The 19230-nt window shown below is 37.6% G+C and overlaps 8 protein-coding genes, 2 long non-coding RNA genes and 1 other non-coding gene across 14 annotated transcripts; 6 read left to right on the forward strand and 5 right to left on the reverse strand.

The window, feature by feature from the left end:
• Positions 1-690: 690 nt before the first annotated feature.
• MRD1 (mto 1 responding down 1) lies at positions 691-2356 on the reverse strand (the record flags this gene model as incomplete). Of its 2 annotated transcripts, NM_104226.1 has the most annotated exons (2): positions 858-1593; positions 2249-2356. In NM_104226.1, 2 exons carry the CDS (start codon positions 2354-2356, stop codon positions 1120-1122), a joined length of 582 nt encoding a protein of 193 aa, NP_175753.1. In that variant the 3' UTR covers positions 858-1119. The 2 variants fall into 2 exon arrangements, with proteins under 2 accessions (NP_001185210.1, NP_175753.1); NM_001198281.1 differs by lacking the exon at positions 2249-2356 and having other exon boundaries at positions 691-1832.
• AT1G07887 lies at positions 711-1749 on the forward strand. Its single transcript, NR_139329.1, has one exon. It is a non-coding gene; the product is annotated as an other RNA (long non-coding RNA).
• HEI10 (RING/U-box superfamily protein) lies at positions 911-4596 on the forward strand (the record flags this gene model as incomplete). Of its 2 annotated transcripts, NM_104227.2 has the most annotated exons (10): positions 911-1985; positions 2093-2175; positions 2752-2859; positions 2942-3014; positions 3099-3144; positions 3249-3279; positions 3470-3725; positions 3818-3987; positions 4093-4354; positions 4449-4596. In NM_104227.2, the coding sequence occupies 8 exons, from the start codon at positions 2790-2792 to the stop codon at positions 4453-4455; spliced, it is 915 nt and encodes a 304-aa protein (NP_175754.2). The 2 variants fall into 2 exon arrangements, with proteins under 2 accessions (NP_175754.2, NP_001321879.1); NM_001333596.1 differs by lacking the exons at positions 911-1985; positions 2093-2175 and having other exon boundaries at positions 2790-2859; positions 4123-4354; positions 4449-4455.
• MUM4 (NAD-dependent epimerase/dehydratase family protein) lies at positions 4588-7401 on the reverse strand. The gene is made up of 3 exons (NM_104228.3): positions 7102-7401; positions 5324-6892; positions 4588-5244 (listed from the first exon to the last, which is right to left on the reverse strand). Exons 2-3 carry the CDS (start codon positions 6881-6883, stop codon positions 4801-4803), a joined length of 2004 nt encoding a protein of 667 aa, NP_564633.2. The 5' UTR covers positions 6884-6892; positions 7102-7401; the 3' UTR covers positions 4588-4800.
• Positions 5327-6765, forward strand: AT1G07893. The gene has a single exon (NR_139330.1). It is a non-coding gene; the product is annotated as an other RNA (long non-coding RNA).
• Positions 7402-7977: 576 nt separating the features above from the next.
• Positions 7978-12037, reverse strand: MPK18 (mitogen-activated protein kinase 18). Its single transcript, NM_104229.4, has 10 exons — positions 11779-12037; positions 11162-11570; positions 10938-11065; positions 10788-10847; positions 10302-10451; positions 10058-10213; positions 9727-9938; positions 9491-9592; positions 9109-9284; positions 7978-9035 (listed from the first exon to the last, which is right to left on the reverse strand). The coding sequence occupies exons 1-10, from the start codon at positions 11800-11802 to the stop codon at positions 8605-8607; spliced, it is 1848 nt and encodes a 615-aa protein (NP_175756.2). The 5' UTR covers positions 11803-12037; the 3' UTR covers positions 7978-8604.
• Positions 12038-14029: 1992 nt separating this feature from the next.
• On the reverse strand, positions 14030-15692 carry FAP3 (Chalcone-flavanone isomerase family protein). The gene is made up of 5 exons (NM_104230.2): positions 15331-15692; positions 14995-15099; positions 14676-14831; positions 14372-14586; positions 14030-14287 (listed from the first exon to the last, which is right to left on the reverse strand). Exons 1-5 carry the CDS (start codon positions 15557-15559, stop codon positions 14129-14131), a joined length of 864 nt encoding a protein of 287 aa, NP_175757.1. The 5' UTR covers positions 15560-15692; the 3' UTR covers positions 14030-14128.
• A 52-nt stretch (positions 15693-15744) lies between these two features.
• Positions 15745-17769, forward strand: AT1G53530 (Peptidase S24/S26A/S26B/S26C family protein). 2 transcript variants are annotated; one of them, NM_104231.4, is made up of 4 exons: positions 15745-16027; positions 16117-16341; positions 17188-17298; positions 17387-17769. In NM_104231.4, exons 1-4 carry the CDS (start codon positions 15893-15895, stop codon positions 17420-17422), a joined length of 507 nt encoding a protein of 168 aa, NP_175758.2. In that variant the 5' UTR covers positions 15745-15892; the 3' UTR covers positions 17423-17769. The 2 variants fall into 2 exon arrangements, with proteins under 2 accessions (NP_175758.2, NP_001077712.1); NM_001084243.1 differs by having other exon boundaries at positions 15790-16037; positions 17387-17728.
• Positions 17770-17942: 173 nt separating this feature from the next.
• On the forward strand, positions 17943-18843 carry AT1G53540 (HSP20-like chaperones superfamily protein). Its single transcript, NM_104232.4, has one exon. The coding sequence runs from the start codon at positions 18154-18156 to the stop codon at positions 18625-18627; it is 474 nt and encodes a 157-aa protein (NP_175759.1). The 5' UTR covers positions 17943-18153; the 3' UTR covers positions 18628-18843.
• Positions 18844-19028: 185 nt separating this feature from the next.
• On the reverse strand, positions 19029-19139 carry AT1G53541 (uncharacterized protein; the record flags this gene model as incomplete). The annotated part of the gene is made up of 1 exon (NM_001124009.1): positions 19029-19139. One exon carries the CDS (start codon positions 19137-19139, stop codon positions 19029-19031), a length of 111 nt encoding a protein of 36 aa, NP_001117481.1.
• Positions 19060-19209, forward strand: AT1G07897. Its single transcript, NR_139331.1, has one exon. It is a non-coding gene; the product is annotated as an other RNA (small nucleolar RNA).
• The last annotated feature ends 21 nt before the right edge of the window (positions 19210-19230 follow it).

The following is a 19230-nucleotide window of genomic DNA, read 5'->3' on the forward strand; positions in this document are numbered from 1 at the left end:
AATCACTGCAATACGGATCTGAAGAATAACGAAATTCCAAAGGTCTCGAGCATCATTCCGAGGATAGACAATCAAGGCAACAAAGAAGACATCACTGCTAAAAGATATTGTTCCCTGAGTGGACACACAAATATAACATTAAAGAGCAATATTGTAACATCTATATGAGACTTTCCGGAGATATTGACAAGCAATTAGAAGTTAAAATTTGGACGATTAAAGAAAACATCCAACGTAGACTTGCATCTCATTGTTAAGGTGATCTCTGAGATGAACAATAACTATATAAAAAAGACAAGCTCTCAAAACTTTATTCTAAAATGTATAATATATAAAATTTATCAAAAACAAAATTTAACATGTGTTGTAGCATGAGTCCAGAATTCAAGATACATATGGTGTTTTAGTTTATGTAAAACAAAAAACTATTCAAAATGAATCGTAAAAAACCGAGTTACATACGTTTTCTATATAGTTTTAGTTTTTATAAAACCAAAACCAAACTGAAAAACCGAATATCCATCCCTATTACATAATAATTAAGAATTTATATTATATAGAGAATGATTAAAACTATACTATAAAGCAAACAATAGTCCAACATTAAATAAGTATTTTAAATTTTAATTTTTACCCGTGTTGCACCAGCACGGATTACAAGTTGGTTCTATAAGATGTGTTGTTTCTGTCTTTTTTTTTTTTTTTTTGGCTCAACATCAACTTTCCACTAACCAATTCAAAGGTACAAGTCATTCGACCAAAACATATTTTAACCAAATACAATGAATCAGTCTATTATCACCTTGAAACACTATGATGGATTCAACGCTACCCAACCGAAATTCACTGTATTTTTCCAACCACAACGAGATGAATTACACCACGACTCTAAGTGAAATCATCTTTTAAACCACCAAAATTCACCCAATGACACGAAAACATTTCTAGCACAAAGAAAATCAAATCCTATCCTGAGATCCAATCCAATTCCAAGCTATTAGTCCCTCATGATCCGAGTGTAGAACATGTCCTAATAGCATCTACGCCAAAAGCGCAACTTCAGAAGGGTTTTGACTCCTCTGCTTTCACTATTTCGGTCCTAAGCCTAAAACGGACATACTAATCCGACTGATACTCAACCGGATCAACCGGGCTGAGACAAAAATTTCTTGAAGTCGAGGCTTTATTGGAGAGCTTTCCTTCTTCTTCTACAATCCAAATGGTTTTCTTTTCTCCCCCATTTCTCATTAATTCTCCATCAGGAGTCGTTGACGGCAGCATAGCTAATACGCCTTGAATCATGTAAATCTGCCCGGGATCGATAGGATCTTCACAACCAAGCTCGAAAACCACGATCCGCCTACCTCTGTACCTTCTTAACACTGAGCCACCACTACCAAGGAGGTTCATCGGAGGAGAGGTACCTCCGCGAAGAGACTGACGAAGAAATCCACCAGATCTGCTGCCGTCGTCGAGAGTCATAGTTCCCCATTGTAGATCTACCAACGAACCTCCATCTGAGAGAACTATCTCCGCTCGCCGTCGACTTAAAACTCTTTGATTAAGCCACAAAGAAGGAGGAGCCGCCGCCGGCTAAAAAAAATCGACACAAAGGAAAAAAAAAACTAAAAAGAGAAGAGAGGCCCTCTCACGGTGCCGGCCGAAACCGACCACCAAAGAGGCAAAACGGCGTTTGAAGATTTGATCTGGTTTGCGGCGGCTAACTAGAGAGAGAGAACTAGGGTTTTTTGTTTAGTTTGTGTTTTTGTTGTTGTATTTTACTTAAGATGTTGTTTTTGTTTAAATGAACCAAAAAAAGGAAGTCTTAGCTTAACAAACCGACGCCGTTTAGCGATGTGCATTTCAACAAACTGCGATGTCGTTTTGACATTTTATTGCTCACTCAAGTCATTTTGCTACTGCTGATTATCTCTGGAAATTTGAAATCTTCGTTTCTCGCGCCGGCATTGAAATCAGCGAGAGAGGTAACGATCCTGGAAACTCTTGTGTTTTCTCTCGGATTTGCATCTGCCTCTTCTTCGATTTTCAATTTTTGAGATCCTTCGCTGCTGTTTTTGGTGTTATACTTCAGATCGGTAAGCTTAATCGCCGTTTGTTGTTCTTCAATCACTTTCTGCGACGCGTTCTCTCTCTATCGCTCTGTCAAAATCGCAGGTAAGCTTCTTCAATTTCTTCTTAGATCTTCACATTCCTGCTGCGATTTCGTTGCTATACCTAAGCTCTTTACAATTTCTAAGGTTTGTGTCAATCTCGAATCAGGGAGATTGATAAACCGATTTGTCTCCAGTATTCTGAAGAATCGTAAGTCGGAATCTAACTGTTGAGTTGAGTTCATCGCTGTGATGTAGAAACCCTTAATTTCGGGACTGTGCAGTCGAAATTTTGCCGATCTCTGAAATCTATGCATATGCCCAATTTCTAGGGTTTCCGTTTTCTAAATCGTTTTTATGACTAGAAACTAGTTGATCATCACAGTTACTGTTAGTTTTGTACCTCTCCGATGACTATGAACTGCTAACTACTGAAGTTTGACAGGTCTTAATGCTTACTTTGTACCCATTCGTGTTTGCAGTTTAACAATTTTCAGTAGTTAGAATGAATATAGGTTAATTAAAACTTGTATTGTGAATACTAGTTAATTGGTGATCTCAATGAGTTAGTTCAGTGGAGAATGGAAGTTTCATTTAGAGCATGGTTCTTCATCTTGTTTGATATGAAGTTAATTTGCAGGTGCGTAGCAGCTTGAGATACTTATATTAGAGGTTGACATGAGATGCAACGCGTGTTGGAGGGACCTGGAGGGCAGGGCCATTTCCACCACTTGCGGTCACTTATTATGTATCCTATTTACACTTTCTACTTTTCTTTTGCGTAGCAACACTTGTGAGCTTGAATAAGATGACCTTAACACCATGAAAAGGTACTGAAGATGCCAGCAAGATTCTCAGTAATGATGGGGCATGTCCCATTTGTGATCAAGTACTCTCCAAGAGGTAAAACTTTCCTAGCCTAGCTTCAGTTTAGCTCTAGTCGCCTTATTCTCCATTTGACAGTTAGTCTTTATCTTTCCATCTTAGTTTAATGAAACCTGTGGATATCAATCCAAATGAAGAATGGATAAATGTAAGTGGTTAAGCTGAAATACGCAAGGATACTATAGCTTTTCTTCTTTTCCAGTTTTCAATATTCCCATCTTACATCTCCTCGTTGCTTACATGTGTTATCAGATGGCGATGGCTGGAATTTCTCCACAAATACGTATCCTTTTCATAGATGTGCTCTTGGTAGAATTTTCAAGTTGTAACTATGGTTTTTCAATTGAAAATTGTCCCGCTGTATCTCAAATCTAAACTCAAGTGGTATAACTTTATCTCTTTTGCCTTTGTAAGAGTTGGTAAAACAACAGTTTAAGGTTCAAAAACCTCCTGTTTTTCTTAACTGAATCTAGTGATGAAGAGTGCATACCGAAGTGTAATGTTTTACATTGCCCAAAGAGACTTAGAGATGCAGTACAAGATGAATAGAGTTGTTGCACAGTGTCGTCAGAAATGTGAGGGTATGCAAGCAAAGTTTAGCGAGAAAATGGAGCAGGTCCATACAGCATATCAGAAGATGGGCAAGAGGTGTCAGATGATGGAGCAAGAGGTAGAAAACTTGACCAAGGATAAGCAAGAGCTCCAAGAGAAGTTCTCTGAGAAATCAAGGTCAGTCACTTAAGATATGTTTTCCTGGTTCTGTTCCCTATATTAATCTCAACTACAATAACAATGTACCTTAATTGTTTTTAAATTACCAGACAGAAGAGGAAGCTTGATGAGATGTATGACCAGCTAAGAAGTGAGTATGAGTCAGTTAAACGTACAGCCATCCAACCAGCAAACAACTTCTACCCGCGACACCAAGAACCCGACTTTTTCTCAAACCCAGCAGTTAATATGATGGAGAACAGAGAGACCATTCGCAAAGGTTAATTTAACTACACTATTTCTGTGTCTTGAGCTTAGTGCTTCATATGATCCTGAGTCTATTTTGGTTAAATATCTCCAAATCAAGTTGACTTATTTGGTGCAGACCGGTCGTTTTTCTCTCCTGCAACACCAGGACCTAAAGATGAGATATGGCCAGCAAGACAGAACAGTTCAAACTCAGGTCCATTCGACATCTCCACCGACTCACCTGCGATTCCATCCGATCTTGGAAACAGAAGAGCTGGCAGAGGACATCCTGTATACGGTGGTGGTGGCACTGCTAATCCCCAGTCAACTCTACGAAACCTTATTCTCTCCCCTATTAAACGTTCTCAGCTCTCTCGTTCCCGCCCTCAGCTGTTCACGTAAGAAAAGTAGAAAACTATAACCTTAAAATAGACCAAACTCACATCATGTACTTGGGTTTGTTCTAAAATATTTTGTTGCTTCTATTCTCAGGCTATAGCTTAAGGATCAAGTTCAAGTGTTCTGAAACTGCCTAGGTGGAAGTCCTAATGGTCACAACCAGTAAGTGACTCTTCTTTTTTATAAGCTGTCTGACTTAGTAAGTAAAAATCTGAGGGAAAATGTAGTATTTGAGGAAAAGAAAAACTCTCGTCTATATAAATATTAATAATCGTAAATCATATTTTAGTAGAATCAATATAGTGAAACTACCTACAAGGATCATAAGACGATGAGTAAATATAAAAAAGATATATCTGTTGGAAGAAAAGGCAAAAAGAAAAAAAAACAAAACAAAACAGTTTAAAGTAAGCACTTGTGGAAGAGTGTGATGTTCATTGAAGGCTTAGGTTCTCTTGTTTGGTTCAAAGACGTATTTGAGCAGTGACTCTTTGATGGAGAGCATCTCTGGGAACTCCTTGCTTAGTTTAGATCCATCCATTTCGTTGTTGCTTCGAGCAGCAACAATGACCTTTGCTTGTTCTTCCACTGTGAAGTTGGACCATTTAAAACCTGGCTCGATGTAATTCTTGTACATCTCCAATATCTCGTTGTGGCTCACCACCCCTGGGTTGGTGAAATTCCATATGCCTCTTAGGTTTCTCTTCGCCATCTCGATAGAGATTGGGAGAAGCTCGTCTAGTACGGTCATGCTGTTCGGGATGTCCACCACTTTGTTGTAGCGCGAGATCTTCGTGATGAAGTTTCTCGGGTTGTTTAGGTCTGAGGAGATTGGCATCCGGACTCTCAAGGTACATACATTGTCAAATTCTCTCAAGAGCTCCTCAACCTGGTGGAAAAACAGAGCAATTATGAACAAAGACACATATGGTTTTCGAGAATGTTGATAATGTGTACTCTATTATTACCATGGCTTTGGTTTTCGAGTAGAAAGAACCAAAGAAATTTGGCTTGTCTTCTTCCTTGAAACCTATACCCGAACCCTCAGGATGTGTAGCGTCATACTCAAAGATGCAACCGGTGGCGAAGTTCATCATCAAGAGATCATTCTCTCTGCAAACATCAGCTAGAGTCAAAGTACCTGCGACATTTACACGAATGGTCTCTGGTTTGTGAGATTCACACCAGTCAACGTTGGGTCTGCCAGTTAAACCAGCAGCATTAAACACATGAGTAGGTTTGATGCTACGAATATCCGCCACAAGAGAAGCTCTATCCTCCAGACGTCCTTTCCCATACTCATATGTAATCCCTTGCTTCTCACATAGTTTCCCTAGAAGACCACCAAGCCAACCAGTCTTACCATAGATCAAAAACTTCAACGAAGCTTTGTCACCAGAATCACCATTCTTAGGTGTTACAACCGTAAATGTCTGGACCGTGTTGCTTGAAACGTCTTTCTTCTCACTAGATCCATCAGAAAGTCTTCCACCGGGCATCATAAGCATTCTCGGATGAGGAAGCAAAGCTCCAGAAACATCACCCCACCACTCAGGATTCTGAGTGTACCAGTCCATTGTCTTCTTCAATCCATCTTCCCAATTTGTTCGCTCTTGCCACCCCAATTTCTTCAGCTTCTGATCATCAAGGAAGTACCTTTGATCATTAAAGGGCCGGTTCTCCACAAACTGAATGCTTGACTCAGGGTCTTTCCCGAAAAGTTTGCAGATGTCTCTAGCCACATCGATCACTCTCCTTTCTCTTTTTGTGCCGACATTGTAGACATGACCGATTTCTCCTTTGTGAAGAACAACCTCAAAAGCCTCAGCAACGTCTTCGCAGTACAAGTAACTCCGGACATTAGATCCATCTCCATGGATGGGAAGCGGCTTCCCACTCATAGCCAACAAGATGAACTTAGGAATCATTTTTTCAGGAAACTGGTTAGGCCCATAAACATTGTTCCCGCGAGTCGTAATAACAGGCAATCCATATGATCTACCATAAGCCATCACAAGCATCTCAGCACCAGCCTTAGTTGCAGAGTAAGGATTCGTCGGTAACAGCTGAGAAGCTTCATGGTTTCCTACAGCAGCATCCTCATCGGTTTCTCCATAGACTTCATCGGTACTCACATGGATAAACCTCCTGATCTGTCCTGTAACTTTACAGGCTTCCAAAAGAACATGAGTACCATAAATATTGTTCTTGGTAAACTCAAAGCTATTACCAAAAGAGTTATCAACATGAGTTTGAGCAGCAAAATGCATTATCGTATCAATGTTTTCAGTGATGAGAAGGTAGTTAACGAGATCATCACTCGCGATATCTCCTTTGACAAACTTGAAATTTGGTGAAGAAAAAGAAGGATCAAGATTCTTCAGATCTGAACAGTAATCAAGCTTGTCAAGAACAACGATCTTGTAATCAGGATAGTTACGGATTAATCTGTTGGCAACATGAGAAGCAATAAATCCAGCAGCTCCAGTAATGAGAATGTTCTTTGGCTTATACGTAGTATCATCCATCCTTGAAATCTGCAAAAAAAAAACATCAAATGGAAAATTCAGAAGCGGATCATATGAAAAAGAAGTCAGATCCAGATCTCCAATTCAGCAACAGATCTTAAACATGTCACATGGGATCATAAACAGACAACATAGAGATGTATTTGTCACTCACGTACAACATTTCACAAAATTAGTTTTAGAAATAGAAACAGAAAGAGAGAAACAATTTCACGTACCGACACAATTCTGGTTAGAGTCAGATAACCCAAGAGAGAAAGAGATCTTAAGAGAGATAAAGATAGAAACTTCACCAACTATAGAGAGAGAGAGAGAGAGAAATATGAAAAGAAAAAACAGTAGAGAGGAAGAGGAAGAAGAAGAAGAGGGAATCTACGGTCTACGGAGCTTCTCTCAGCAATGTGCCTCTTATATTCTGAGACAGTTACGGAGAACCGTAGGAGGAAATTGACTAATTTACCCTTGATCGTCTTAGATATTACGGATTTCTCGTGAGTCTAGCGTCCGACATTAAACTCATGTCTTTTTCTCTTTCTTGTTTTGTTTTTCAACATAAATGTGAGTCTATTTATTAGCTCTCTACTAAATTAGGACATTTCAGATCAATTAAAATAGAATGAAATTTTGATAATTAATTAAGTATGTGTATAAAGAAAGAAATAAATATATTGCATCGTTTTCCAAATTATAGTGATTGACGAATAAAATATGATTTTCCTTATTTTAGAAGGTTAATCGTGGTATTTAATTAAAACACCTGGTTTATTTATGATATAACGTAGACATGTCAGTTCAAATATTTAATTAGTTGATTACAAAGATAAGTACATGTCAACCTAAAATTTAATATCATCATTTCAACCCAAAAAAAACCTGAGATTATATATAACGGATCATTCAATGCAAGATGCTTAATGCCACCGTCACGTAACGAAATAATTGATTTGCTTCCTTTTTGGTTAATAAATATTAAATAGATCAAATGTGTACACTTTCTCATGACTTGTTAAATTGAGAAAGTGATATTCGTTATGATTAATGGACGCCTAATATTACCTTTAATGGGCTAAACTCAGGCCTACAAACTTGGCGGGTAAATTATAAACATTTCAACGGCGTCAAAATTTCGAAGTTAAGGCGAATTTCATTGTTAACCATGATGAGTCTTGAGGTCAAGAGCATTCCTTTTTTTCATTGGCAAGTTTTTTTTTTTCTTTTTGTAACCATTGAATAAAATTGACTAATTATATAATCTGAGAAAGAGTGGTTTACAGAAGAAAAATCTAAGGACCAATGTTTTATTTTGTTACTTCCACATTCTTCGGCATAATGTTGTCTATATTAACCAATCAAGACCATATTTTCCAATAACCAAAGAGATTCCTTTTTTTGTTGAAGAACAATAAAGACTAATGGGACCGATTAAGAAGTTTAAGAAGTATATAATCACCACGATATTCTTCTCTACGGTGAACTACGCTTATGGCAAATTCAAAGATTATGGAGCCAACAAGATAACCGAAACAATAACCGGGACTGACCCGCAATCAGACTAATCCAAGGCGATCTTGTTCTGGAGAGTTACAACTAAATAAAAGTCTTTCTTATATCATTGCAACGTAGTTCATATCAGAGCCTGGACTGAATAATACTTACATAAAAACTAGAGAATCACCTGGTGGAGGAAGATGTGGTGGTTAAAGATCTGTCTGAAGTGTTGTCTATGATGCTGCGCTGTAACTAATTGTGCCTATGTTCCGGTGTGCTGCTACTGCAACCGCTGCAGCTCCTGCTGGACCAAACTGTGATTGTGCCTGCAACAGCTTAGCATCAATGGCCATATGTGTGTTGTTGTTTAATTGATCTGTCTTCGGGAGCTGTGGTTGAAAGTAAGGGTTTGGGTGGTTCATAGTCTCAACGTCTGCTTGGTTAGTTGTAGCAGCTGGTGGCTCAGTGGGACTGAATTGGTGGACAGGATTTTGTGGCTTTGGTGGAAAAGACGAAGCTTCTATGTTGCGGTTCTCCGGGTTTGTCATGGTGTTTGGTCGGAAGTAGCAATGAGGAGATGAAACCGCGCTTCTGAAATAAGCTTCTTTGAGGTTCCTGCCATTCTCATAAGATACAGATGATTCCACAACACGACCTGGTCTACCTGTAAAACATAGGGTGAAAGTTAGTTGAAGTTTCTAACTTTAGGAAATAATATTTGGAGATATGATTGAGACCTGATGGTGGAACTCTTGGTGGAGGTCCGATGGATTTAGTAGGATACGCGGAAGTTGATGGATGTCCTGCAGAAGAAGCTCCATTTTTTGAAGGCTCGAAAGAAACACGTCTACTATCTGTTGCACCCAAGTTGGGTTGCGAGGTGGAATGGACTACAGTTGAGTGAACCGTAGACCTGTGGAAAACAATCATATCTATTAGAATTAGAAGAGTAGAGAACATATGAAAGTTTTTAGAATTAGAAGAGTAGAGAACATATGAAAGTTTGCTTGAGGCCTTCGACCATATGCTTCACAAATGCTAAGCAGTAGCAGAAGAAAGAACAAAAGAATAAGCATATTCCCTACAGTCGACTTGTATATAAAGAATGAGAAAACATACCGCGGTAGTGATGCGTGTTTCCTCTCGAGAGGTATGACCGGCCCATTTCTACTGCTATTTTCCTCTAAGTAAGTGAACTGCTGTCTAAGATGTCCAATGGCGCTGCAAGTGAAAAAGTAAAAACATGAATAAAAAGCCAGGCAGAGGTACGCGATTGGACATAAATTCAACGGGAGAAAGAAACAAGAAATGTTTCATTTGGTAAATAATAATAAAAGGTAGGAAGAAATTCAAACCTAGGATATACAAAATTAGACCCCTCAGATCCGCTCATATAGTCCTTGAGCAACTGAGGATGGTACTCCAGTATTTCTCTGTATATTAGTTCTCTAATGTCGTCCTTTGTCAACCTTCGCCTCTCAAATTCAAACTCCATTTTCGAGATTTGCTGACTTGAAGGTTCTCTTTCAATCTTAGAAAGACCCTTGAAGTAAGGATCAGCTAATGCCTATCGAAAAACAAAAAGATAGCAAAGTAAGCAGAGAGATACACACAAGACGCAAGGCAGCTTTACAAAGAGGACCGAAGAAGAATCTAATTACAAAGTGAAAAAGACAGAAAAGAGACCTCTGCAGGAGTCGGTCGATCCTTTGGATCGAAAGCCAACAGCCTCTGCAAAAGACGGAGTGCTAATGGATCTGCTTTGGAAAATTTTTGCGAGAAGGTGACAGGATTTTTCTTCCTCATTTCAGTCAAGTATTTTCTAGCTTTATCATTACGAACCTGCATCAGAGAAATAAATGTTTAGCTATACAGTTCAATATATATACGTACTCCAGAAATTAATGTGAAGAAGAAAAACGGATCATACTCCAGAAATTGTTTCTGATTTTGGTGTGCCAAGAAGATCAGTAATCAACTCCAACTGATGGACAACACTTTTTCCCGGAAACAATGGCTTCCCTGTTAGTACCTCTGCAAAGATGCAGCCAATGCTCCAAACGTCGATAGCTGGAGTGTACTGCAGAATAATTTTGACTGTAAATCAGATTATGATGAAAAAACAAAATCCATGAATATGAAGTTGCAGATGCAAAAGAAACCACTCAATGAACATAACCTGATACAAGGTTACCTGATTCATAGATTTTCAACTTCGGGGAGAGTTCAAGTCATCCCTGAACAAGAATTATTTTAATATCCCACTGGGGCACAACTCTATACTTATACAAGTAACATCAAATATCAGCTATTAACACTAATCTGCATATATTCTACACTAAAGAAGACTAATCTGTTCATAAGACCTAAGCATAGCCAATTAGAATGCATAGAAGAAATCCACAGTAACACCTACCTTCGAAAAGAATGATCCACAGAGCTCAGGTGCTCTATACCATCTTGTGGCAACATAGTCCTGCATTGCGATTAAATGAGTCAGAGAGAAAAATCAAACACACAAATTAACGGCTAACAAACAAAAGGTCTCCTCCTCGAGGCTACTAACCGTCCAAAAGACTGTCGTAGGAGTATCATTAAACGCTACTCTAGCCAATCCAAAGTCACAAACTTTCAACTTGCAATTTGCGTTTGCAAGTATATTCTTTGGCTTAAGATCACGGTGATAAACATTAGCTGCATGAACAAAAGGATAACAGTAAGTTACAACCAGAAAAAATACAAAACATGCTGCCAAGATTCACAGGTCTGAAACAATGAAACGAATCACACCTGTATGCATGAACTTTAAAGCACGAAGCATCTGATAAAGGAAAAACTGGTGGTGTTCACGAGTCAAATCATCATTAGCTTTAATAACTTGATGAAGATCTGATTCCATGAGCTCAAACACAACATAGATATCTTTAAACTCTCTCTTAGAAGGAGGCAGCATAATGCTTTTGATCTCCACAATATCAGGATGCCGTAAAAGCCGAAGAAGCTTCACTTCACGGAGAATACGAAGCGCATCAGAAATATGTTCAAAGACATCATTAATCTTCTTAATAGCAACTTTCTCTCCAGTATGTGTATCAATAGCTGCACACACAACTCCATAGCTTCCTTTACCAATAACTTCCAGAATCCTATATCTGTTTGCATCACCATACTCTGTGAAAAACTCCATCTCTTTCGTGCCCTAGTGAATCACAAAAGTAGACAAAACACAAACTTTATCCACACATCTTATTTATGCTCATGCAACAAAACCAAACCTAATTGCAATTGAAAAAGGAAAGATTTTATTTTTTTTGTCTTTAAATTTGTAAAAGGATAAGACTTTATCCTCTGTTTCCCACATTTAGAATCAAAGCATGATTGAGAGAGATAGAGAGCAAGAAGCGAACCTTCTTCACTTGATTTTGTTGCATCTTCTTCTTCAAAATTATCAAAAATCTGGATCGGCTTTTCGAAAAGTAAAAAAAAAAAAAAAACCTAGATTGCTAAGAATCCGAAAACTAGAAGAACTCAAAATCAAGCCCAGTCTGTGAAGAAGACGATACAGAGAAGAGCAAAACCTAGATCCAGCGATCGAAGAAGAAGAAGACGAGAGAGGATTTTAAAAATACCGAATTTGAGATATTTTTTCTAAATTTGAATAAAAATAATTTCTAATTCTAGCAATTTCTCGTGGTACTTATTGCGTACGGGTGTGACAAATCCCAGATAGTGGCAGTTTCGTAGTTTTAGACAACATTTGAGGGTAAAGTAAATATTGGTTTTCTCCCACTGTGGTCTGTGGACGACCTTTTTGGAAAATGACCCAATGGTTTAGACACCTGTTGCTGGACTTGGACCGTTTTATTTTTCTTAAATTCCGATTTTGACCCCTATCTTAATTTTGTTTTGATTCTAACCATTCTTTTTGATAAGTGGTCAATTTAACCCCCACGTGATAGTATTTCTCGTACCACTGAAAGGAATATTATTAACATTATCTCAATTTTGCTTATTATATTCCTTGATTTAAATTTTTAAGATTGAAAAATCTATATACAATTGACTAATTCATATGTAAATAAATATTGTTGAAGGATATTTGTCTTAGATTTTAATTTATTTTGGTAAAGACGATACACGATTAATATATTAGGATAAAATACCATCTTTGATGAACATTTATTCCATGTAAATCAACTAACCTTGAGAAAAAGACCTTCCAAGTGTCAAGTTGTTTGCTTGATACTATGGGATGATAAAAACAAAATCAAAAGAAAAAAAAAAACTGCCATCCTCATTGGTATATGACTTAGTATTTGATAGAAAATAAAATAAAATAAATAGATTAATAATTTTGCAATTCGTGTGAAACTAATATTCACATGTCAATTTACACAATTTGGCTTTTGTATTTATTGAAAAGACCAACATATTTAGTGTCTGGCTCATATTAAAAGTTTATCACAATAGGGGCAAATCCACAAAAAGGTGAAGATTATGATAATATTATAACTGATCTTGATTAAAACAAATCCAACATCTTATTATTCATTTGTATCTGAGGCATTCAAATCCAAAGTTGGTTCATTATCTAAAGTACAAAATATCATAATTTCAAATTATCATACTCCATATAATTTCACACTATACGACGATGTAGGTGGTGCATGTGTCAATTTATTGTCAATATTTTAAGGCGTTATAACTTATAACTAAAGTTGATCCTTTTTGCATATTTCATTGCTTTTCATTTTCTTCTACTTTCGGTTTTAAAATCATAATTTTACTCTCTTTTGACTAAGTGCGCATTTTAAAATAATTATCGGCCAAAGATAAATATAAATGATGGTTGACTGGTTCTATCTATTTAGACCAGGCTCTGCATAATATATATAACCAGCATATCTATTTTTAAAATAGTTTTAATGGTTTTTCAAAATGATATATATAATATTTTGAATTGCAAGTTTAATAATTCGAAGATATATATATATATATATATAATCATGAGTCAGAATTCAACAGAGTGGACACAATATTACCATTCATCACATGAATCATGCTTTTCGTGTATGTATGTTTTAGAGTTTTGACTGGAGGAGCCAAAATATCTCCACCAAGCAGATTTATTTTGTTTGTTTATTTATTTGAGTTACATCTTATTAAAATTCCATGAACCATATATAATGATAGAAGAAAAAAGGGATCACCCATAAATAATGATAATTTGTGCACAACTATATATTATTGTTTTCTTAACTTTTGGTTGCCAACAACTCTATATTATTAGTGCAAATATAATAATGTTGATGAATAAAAGACAATGCATCCTAATAATAAACCAAAATATAATGTGTAAATGTGGTCCAGTGAGAGAAGAAGTTGCATGTGGTAAAGGGCACACACCAAGAAAAGGACTCACTTTGATCAACTTGGCCAAAACAACATAATTTCATTCATCTTCTCTTGTCCTCCACAATCATATTTATTTCCCATTGTAGTAAGTAGAAACTATGATCTTGACTTAAACTTTTCAATTTTAATTCTTACCTAACTTCCAACTGTTTGGACTACATGTAAAAATTAGGGATCAAAACCCATTTTTATAGTTTACTTTGCTTTGATACTATTTTAAGATTTCTAGTATTTAATTTGAGCATGGTAGCTAACTTTAAGGGGTTAAGAAGACAGCATAAAGAGAGATTAATTAACACATTGCAAGATTCATGATATACAATTACAACATGGTCTTTACTTTTACACTAGGGTCATGGCTAATTGGTTAGCCACTGAGGATTTCAATGTAGGAGAAACTGGAGAATCCCCAAAGAACACATCAAACAGAGCAGATGTAACATTACCTGACTCGATCGTTGCATCCACATTCGTTGGTAATCCTCCCGACGAAACAGAAACCTAACAAAAAGAACCAATATTAAAACAAGCAACGATAAAAGGTCATGTGCAACGGTACGATTAGCCTTAAAAAAATGTGCTTACAAGCATATTAGAAGTGTTGATCCAAGTCAAGAGTATGACACTTCCTTTGTTGAGAGGTCTGTTTTGGAAAATCCCACGGAATGTAGAGAGAGCAGTTGTATCCTCAGAAGATGGAGATTTGATTCTCGGTGAAATGGCTTCATCCAATGCATCCCAGAAGGTTTTACCATCAACATCTCTCACAAGAACAATCTGCAACGATTTCTCTGCTTGAGCTGCAACGTTGAGAGGAAAAAGATTCAGAAGAAAAAGTGAGAGATCAAATGTTGATAAACAAAGCTATCATCTTTAGCATTTCGTTAACCTTGGAAAATGGAAACAAACAGTGATGAATCTCTTTGGATCTCATCAGCAGATCGCCCTGTCCAAGCGCTTAACCCGCTCAAGATAGATTCATTCACATAATAACCCGCAGCATAGACTTTGACACCGATGATAGCAAACTTTTTCTCCCTAAACCCTGAAAAAAATTATGCATTTTCATAGATAAATTCATTAATGGAAGGCTAAGAGCAAATTTATACGTATTTCATCTACACAAGATCCCACATTGATGTATAAAACCGTTGCAAAAAGTTTACATTTTCGAGGCTAAAAATAGTGCAGATATAGTCAAAACTAACCAGTGCCGAGCAAAGACAACGGGCTAGAACAACCCGGTAATGTCACTGATCTCTTAAACTTTACACTTGTAGCCGTTTCTTCAGCGTAGTCCTCTGCATTTCCAACTACACAAGCCACAGAGACCAAAATGAAAGTGGGCTAAAACTCAAATGCATTATAATTCTTTTCCAAAACGATTCCTTTGCTAACTCTAACACTGTTTCTTCAATCTCTACAAGAATGAAGCACAAAGATCTTGTCTGTTTCAGTTTCAATCTACAAAGCAAAATCAGCTAAAATTTGCAAAATCAAATTCTGTTTTTCTGAAACAACAACAAGAAAGGTTCAACCTTTACCTGAAGAAGCGGCGGATTTTACGATCACACGGGAAATTTCACCACAATGTCGGTTTTTAAGCAACGAATTGCCTTTACGAGAGACGTAGTTCCCAGTTTGAAGCACTGAAACTCGATTCAAGGATTTGCCGGGAAAATGATAGATGGATTCAGCATTATCCAGATTCCGACAAGAAATGCGTAGAGAGACACACACTGCAGATGGAACAGCTGCAAGAATCCCATCCATGTTCAAAACTCCGGCGATAAATCCTAAGTGTCCGAACTTTAGAAGAAGAACCACTCCACTCTGCAAATTATACAGTTGTGGCTTTGGTTGTAATTAATGAAGAAAACCTGTCGTTTGTAATTTTCGCGACTCAACTACTTACAGTTTTGACATTGATATGGAAAAAACACTTTAAAAGGTTAAACCTTGGTGTCGTTTAGGGTTTCGAATAACCAACTGCTTGTCGTTTTAACTCTAGACTGGACCGAGTTCGCTACCTTCGTCTCGCCTTCGGCCTTTTTCTGGTTCTTCACTTCTTCTGACGAGATTCGCTTTTACCAGAGAGAGAGAGAGATGAGAATGACATTTTTGAGTTATCTGAAGCAATGGCGTGGAACAGCGAAAGAAGCATTCGAGAATGTATCAATCGTCGCCAAGTTTCTCTGTTTGCTTCATGTCACCGATCGATACATAATCTCCACGACCCACGTCTGTAATTGTTTGTAACCTAACGAAACTGAATCTATTTCTCTTTCGTATTCTCCAAGGAATCTGATTTTGTTTGATTTGGGTTTTAGGTTCACGGGCCGAGCATGCTTCCGACGCTTAATCTAACCGGCGATGTAATATTGGCGGAACATTTATCACACCGGTTTGGTAAGATTGGACTCGGTGACGTTGTATTGGTTCGATCTCCTAGAGACCCAAAAAGGATGGTGACAAAGCGAATCTTGGGTTTAGAAGGCGATAGACTCACTTTTTCTGCTGACCCATTGGTCGGTGATGCTTCAGTGAGCGTTTTGGTATGAACATTGACCAATCTCTCTCTTAAAAATTCAGTCTTTTGTTGCATTTGGTAAAACAATTGATAGAATTTGCAAATTTCTAGGGTTTAGGGTTTTTATCTGTGTGTGATTAACGATTTGGGATGGTTTAGAAGATGAATCATTGCTAGTAACTGGTTTTTATTTAAGTCGATTGCAGAGTAGCTTTTAGGGCTTATAAGATGGGATGTACTTATTTCTAGGGTTTAGGGTTTATCTGTGTATGATCGATGATTTGGGATGGTTTAGAAGATGAAGCATTGCTAGTTACTGTTTCGAGTATAGCTGATTTCGGAGTTGTTATAGCATTAAGGGTTTACTGTAAAAATGAAGATGGAAATTGCAAGTTTCTCCAGGGTTTAGAGTGTCTGTGTATGATTGATAATTTTGGATGGTCTAGGATACAAAGCATTGCTTCGATGAAATTCAATTTCAGAGTAGTTATAGCATTAAGGGTTTAACTTAAACCGTTTAAGGTAAAACAACATGGAATTGCAAACTTAGGGTTAAGGGTTAAGCGGTGTATGATTGACGAGTTGGGATGGTCTAGAAGGTAAAGCATTGCTAGTTACTGATTCAAGGTAAAACGATGCAATTTGCAAATTTCTAGATCTAGAGCTAGGTTTCAATTGTGTATGATTGATGATTTGGGATGGTCTAGATTGTGGATCATTGCTAGTTATTGGTTTCAATGAAACTCAATTTCAGAGTAATTATAAAAACTTATGCTTTTTGCTATCTTACATCTCTACACTGCGTCCAATCTCTGTTTTTGCAGCACTAAAGCTTGTCTAATAAAAGGTTATGTGTTTACTTCTTCAATAGGTTCCGAAAGGTCATGTTTGGATTCAGGGAGATAACTTGTATGCTTCAACTGATTCACGTCATTTTGGGCCTGTACCTTACAGTCTCATTGAAGGAAAAGCTCTTCTACGGGTAACTCTTTTCTCAAAATTTCTAGCTGTGAAGTTATTATGAAACAATGACAATAATCTCATCAGTAACCATCTGTTTGCTTGTCTAGGTCTGGCCACCAGAATACTTTGGGTCATTGAGATGACGATTATATACACATACACATTCAGGTAATCAGGTTGTCTGCCTACTGTATACGTCAAGAGATCACTCCAACGATTTTGTTGCACTGTAACTCATGCGAGTAATGTATCATTCATGTGGGATAAGCATTTTCGTCTACTCTCCTTTTTGGCAGTAATAGAAGAAAAGCCATGGTCCTGATATTGTTTCTGAAACCCGAACTTCAATATCAAATGTTAAGATTCATATTGTTGGTATCGAAAAAGCTGGTGCGTTATGGGATGATAATTGTGTCCTTGATACAAAGTTTTATAGATGTTTTGATTCATTTGGGGGACTCAAGCCAATTGTTCAATGTTCACCAAAAAAATAAATTTAGACGAAATCATTAATGGGCCTCGATATTATAGCCCAAGAAAAAACAAAAAAACGGCAAGGCGTTCACTCGCCGACCTGATGCATTGCACGTCGTCTCAGCCCTCAACACCAGAAACTTCTTGAAAGCACCTGAGAAGTCTGGTAACGTCGTTAAAAGAAAGAAACGAAGATCCCTGATTTTTCAAGGATACCATCGATCAAAATAATTTTCAAGAAACTCGCAGAATGTTCTATCTTACTTTCCATACTCTCTCCCTATAAATATGCGAAGGCTCGTAGCTGTACGAACCAACAAGGAGCAAAGAGTTCATAGCAAAGCAAAGCTTCAAAACAGAGCAAACGCAAAGAGTAGCAATCACAAGAGGAAGTGAAACGATGTCTCTAATTCCAAGCATCTTCGGAGGAAGAAGAACAAACGTTTTCGATCCGTTCTCGCTGGATGTTTTCGATCCGTTCGAAGGTTTCTTGACGCCGTCAGGATTGGCAAACGCACCCGCTATGGATGTGGCAGCGTTCACAAACGCTAAAGTGGATTGGAGGGAGACACCTGAGGCGCACGTGTTCAAGGCGGATTTACCGGGACTGAGGAAGGAAGAGGTGAAAGTGGAGGTTGAGGATGGCAACATACTTCAGATAAGTGGAGAGAGGAGCAATGAGAATGAAGAGAAGAATGACAAGTGGCACCGTGTGGAGCGGTCGAGTGGGAAGTTCACGAGGAGGTTTAGGCTGCCGGAGAATGCTAAGATGGAGGAAATCAAAGCCAGTATGGAAAATGGTGTGTTGTCGGTTACCGTGCCCAAGGTGCCAGAGAAAAAGCCAGAGGTTAAGTCCATTGATATCTCTGGTTAAAGGGAATTGTTTAAGACCAAAAATGTGTGATGGTAGTGAAATAATTGGTGTGTGATGTGTTTTTCTTGTAATCATGAATCTCGTTGTATCATTATCATAAAATCTTAATAAGAGTGTGCTTTGTATACTTCTGCCTCTCGGATTGTTTGAAGTACGTATTGCGATTTACAAGGATTCCCCATTTCATTAGCTAATCAAAAGAGAACCGGTTCGGTCATGTTTTTAACCAATGTTGTGACGACAATACAAGAAAAATGGGGCTAATAGATAACTTATAGGTACGTTTTTGGAAAACTTCTGAAGTCAAGGCTCTTTTACGCAATATAAAGATAGGTTGAAAATTAGGTTTAAGGGTAAAATAGACAATTCAATACTGAAGGTTTTCTTCTTCCTCATGCTGCTTATAAATAAACATCGCCGCGATAAGGGTAGAATCCAAGTGCCTTTGAGAGATCAGAGCAGCGAGTTACAATGCTGTTCTTGTTCCGTTGCGGGCATAAATCGAAACCCATTGATCTTTTCTTTGCTTCCTCTTGCAAGTAATCTTCTTTACTGCAAATCGGAAGAAAAGATCTCACATTTCTTTGATCAGGAACCAAACTC

Source organism: Arabidopsis thaliana (genome assembly GCF_000001735.4).
Source record: "Arabidopsis thaliana chromosome 1 sequence".
NCBI lineage: Eukaryota > Viridiplantae > Streptophyta > Magnoliopsida > Brassicales > Brassicaceae > Arabidopsis > Arabidopsis thaliana.

Coding starts and splice junctions, on each gene's coding strand:
- MUM4 (NM_104228.3), bottom strand. CDS start 6,883: ATGGATGATACTACGTATAAGCCAAAGAACATTCTCATTACTGGAGCT. Junction 5,245..5,323: donor ACTCGAAAACCAAAGCCATG/GTAATAATAGAG, acceptor TTTTTCCACCAG/GTTGAGGAGCTCTTGAGAGA.
- MPK18 (NM_104229.4), bottom strand. CDS start 11,802: ATGCAACAAAATCAAGTGAAGAAG. Junction 11,066..11,161: donor TTTAAAGTTCATGCATACAG/GTGTGATTCGTT, acceptor TTGTTCATGCAG/CTAATGTTTATCACCGTGAT. Junction 9,593..9,726: donor TCTAATTTTGTATATCCTAG/GTTTGAATTTCT, acceptor TTTCACTTGCAG/CGCCATTGGACATCTTAGAC.
- FAP3 (NM_104230.2), bottom strand. CDS start 15,559: ATGGATGGGATTCTTGCAGCTGTTCCATCTGCAGTGTGTGTCTCTCTA. Junction 15,100..15,330: donor AAAATCCGCCGCTTCTTCAG/GTAAAGGTTGAA, acceptor TGGCTTGTGTAG/TTGGAAATGCAGAGGACTAC. Junction 14,832..14,994: donor GTTGTCTTTGCTCGGCACTG/GTTAGTTTTGAC, acceptor AATTTTTTTCAG/GGTTTAGGGAGAAAAAGTTT.
- AT1G53530 (NM_104231.4), top strand. CDS start 15,893: ATGAGAATGACATTTTTGAGTTATCTGAAGCAATGGCGTGGAACAGCG. Junction 16,028..16,116: donor ACATAATCTCCACGACCCAC/GTCTGTAATTGT, acceptor TTTGGGTTTTAG/GTTCACGGGCCGAGCATGCT. Junction 16,342..17,187: donor ATGCTTCAGTGAGCGTTTTG/GTATGAACATTG, acceptor CTTCTTCAATAG/GTTCCGAAAGGTCATGTTTG.
- AT1G53540 (NM_104232.4), top strand. CDS start 18,154: ATGTCTCTAATTCCAAGCATCTTCGGAGGAAGAAGAACAAACGTTTTC.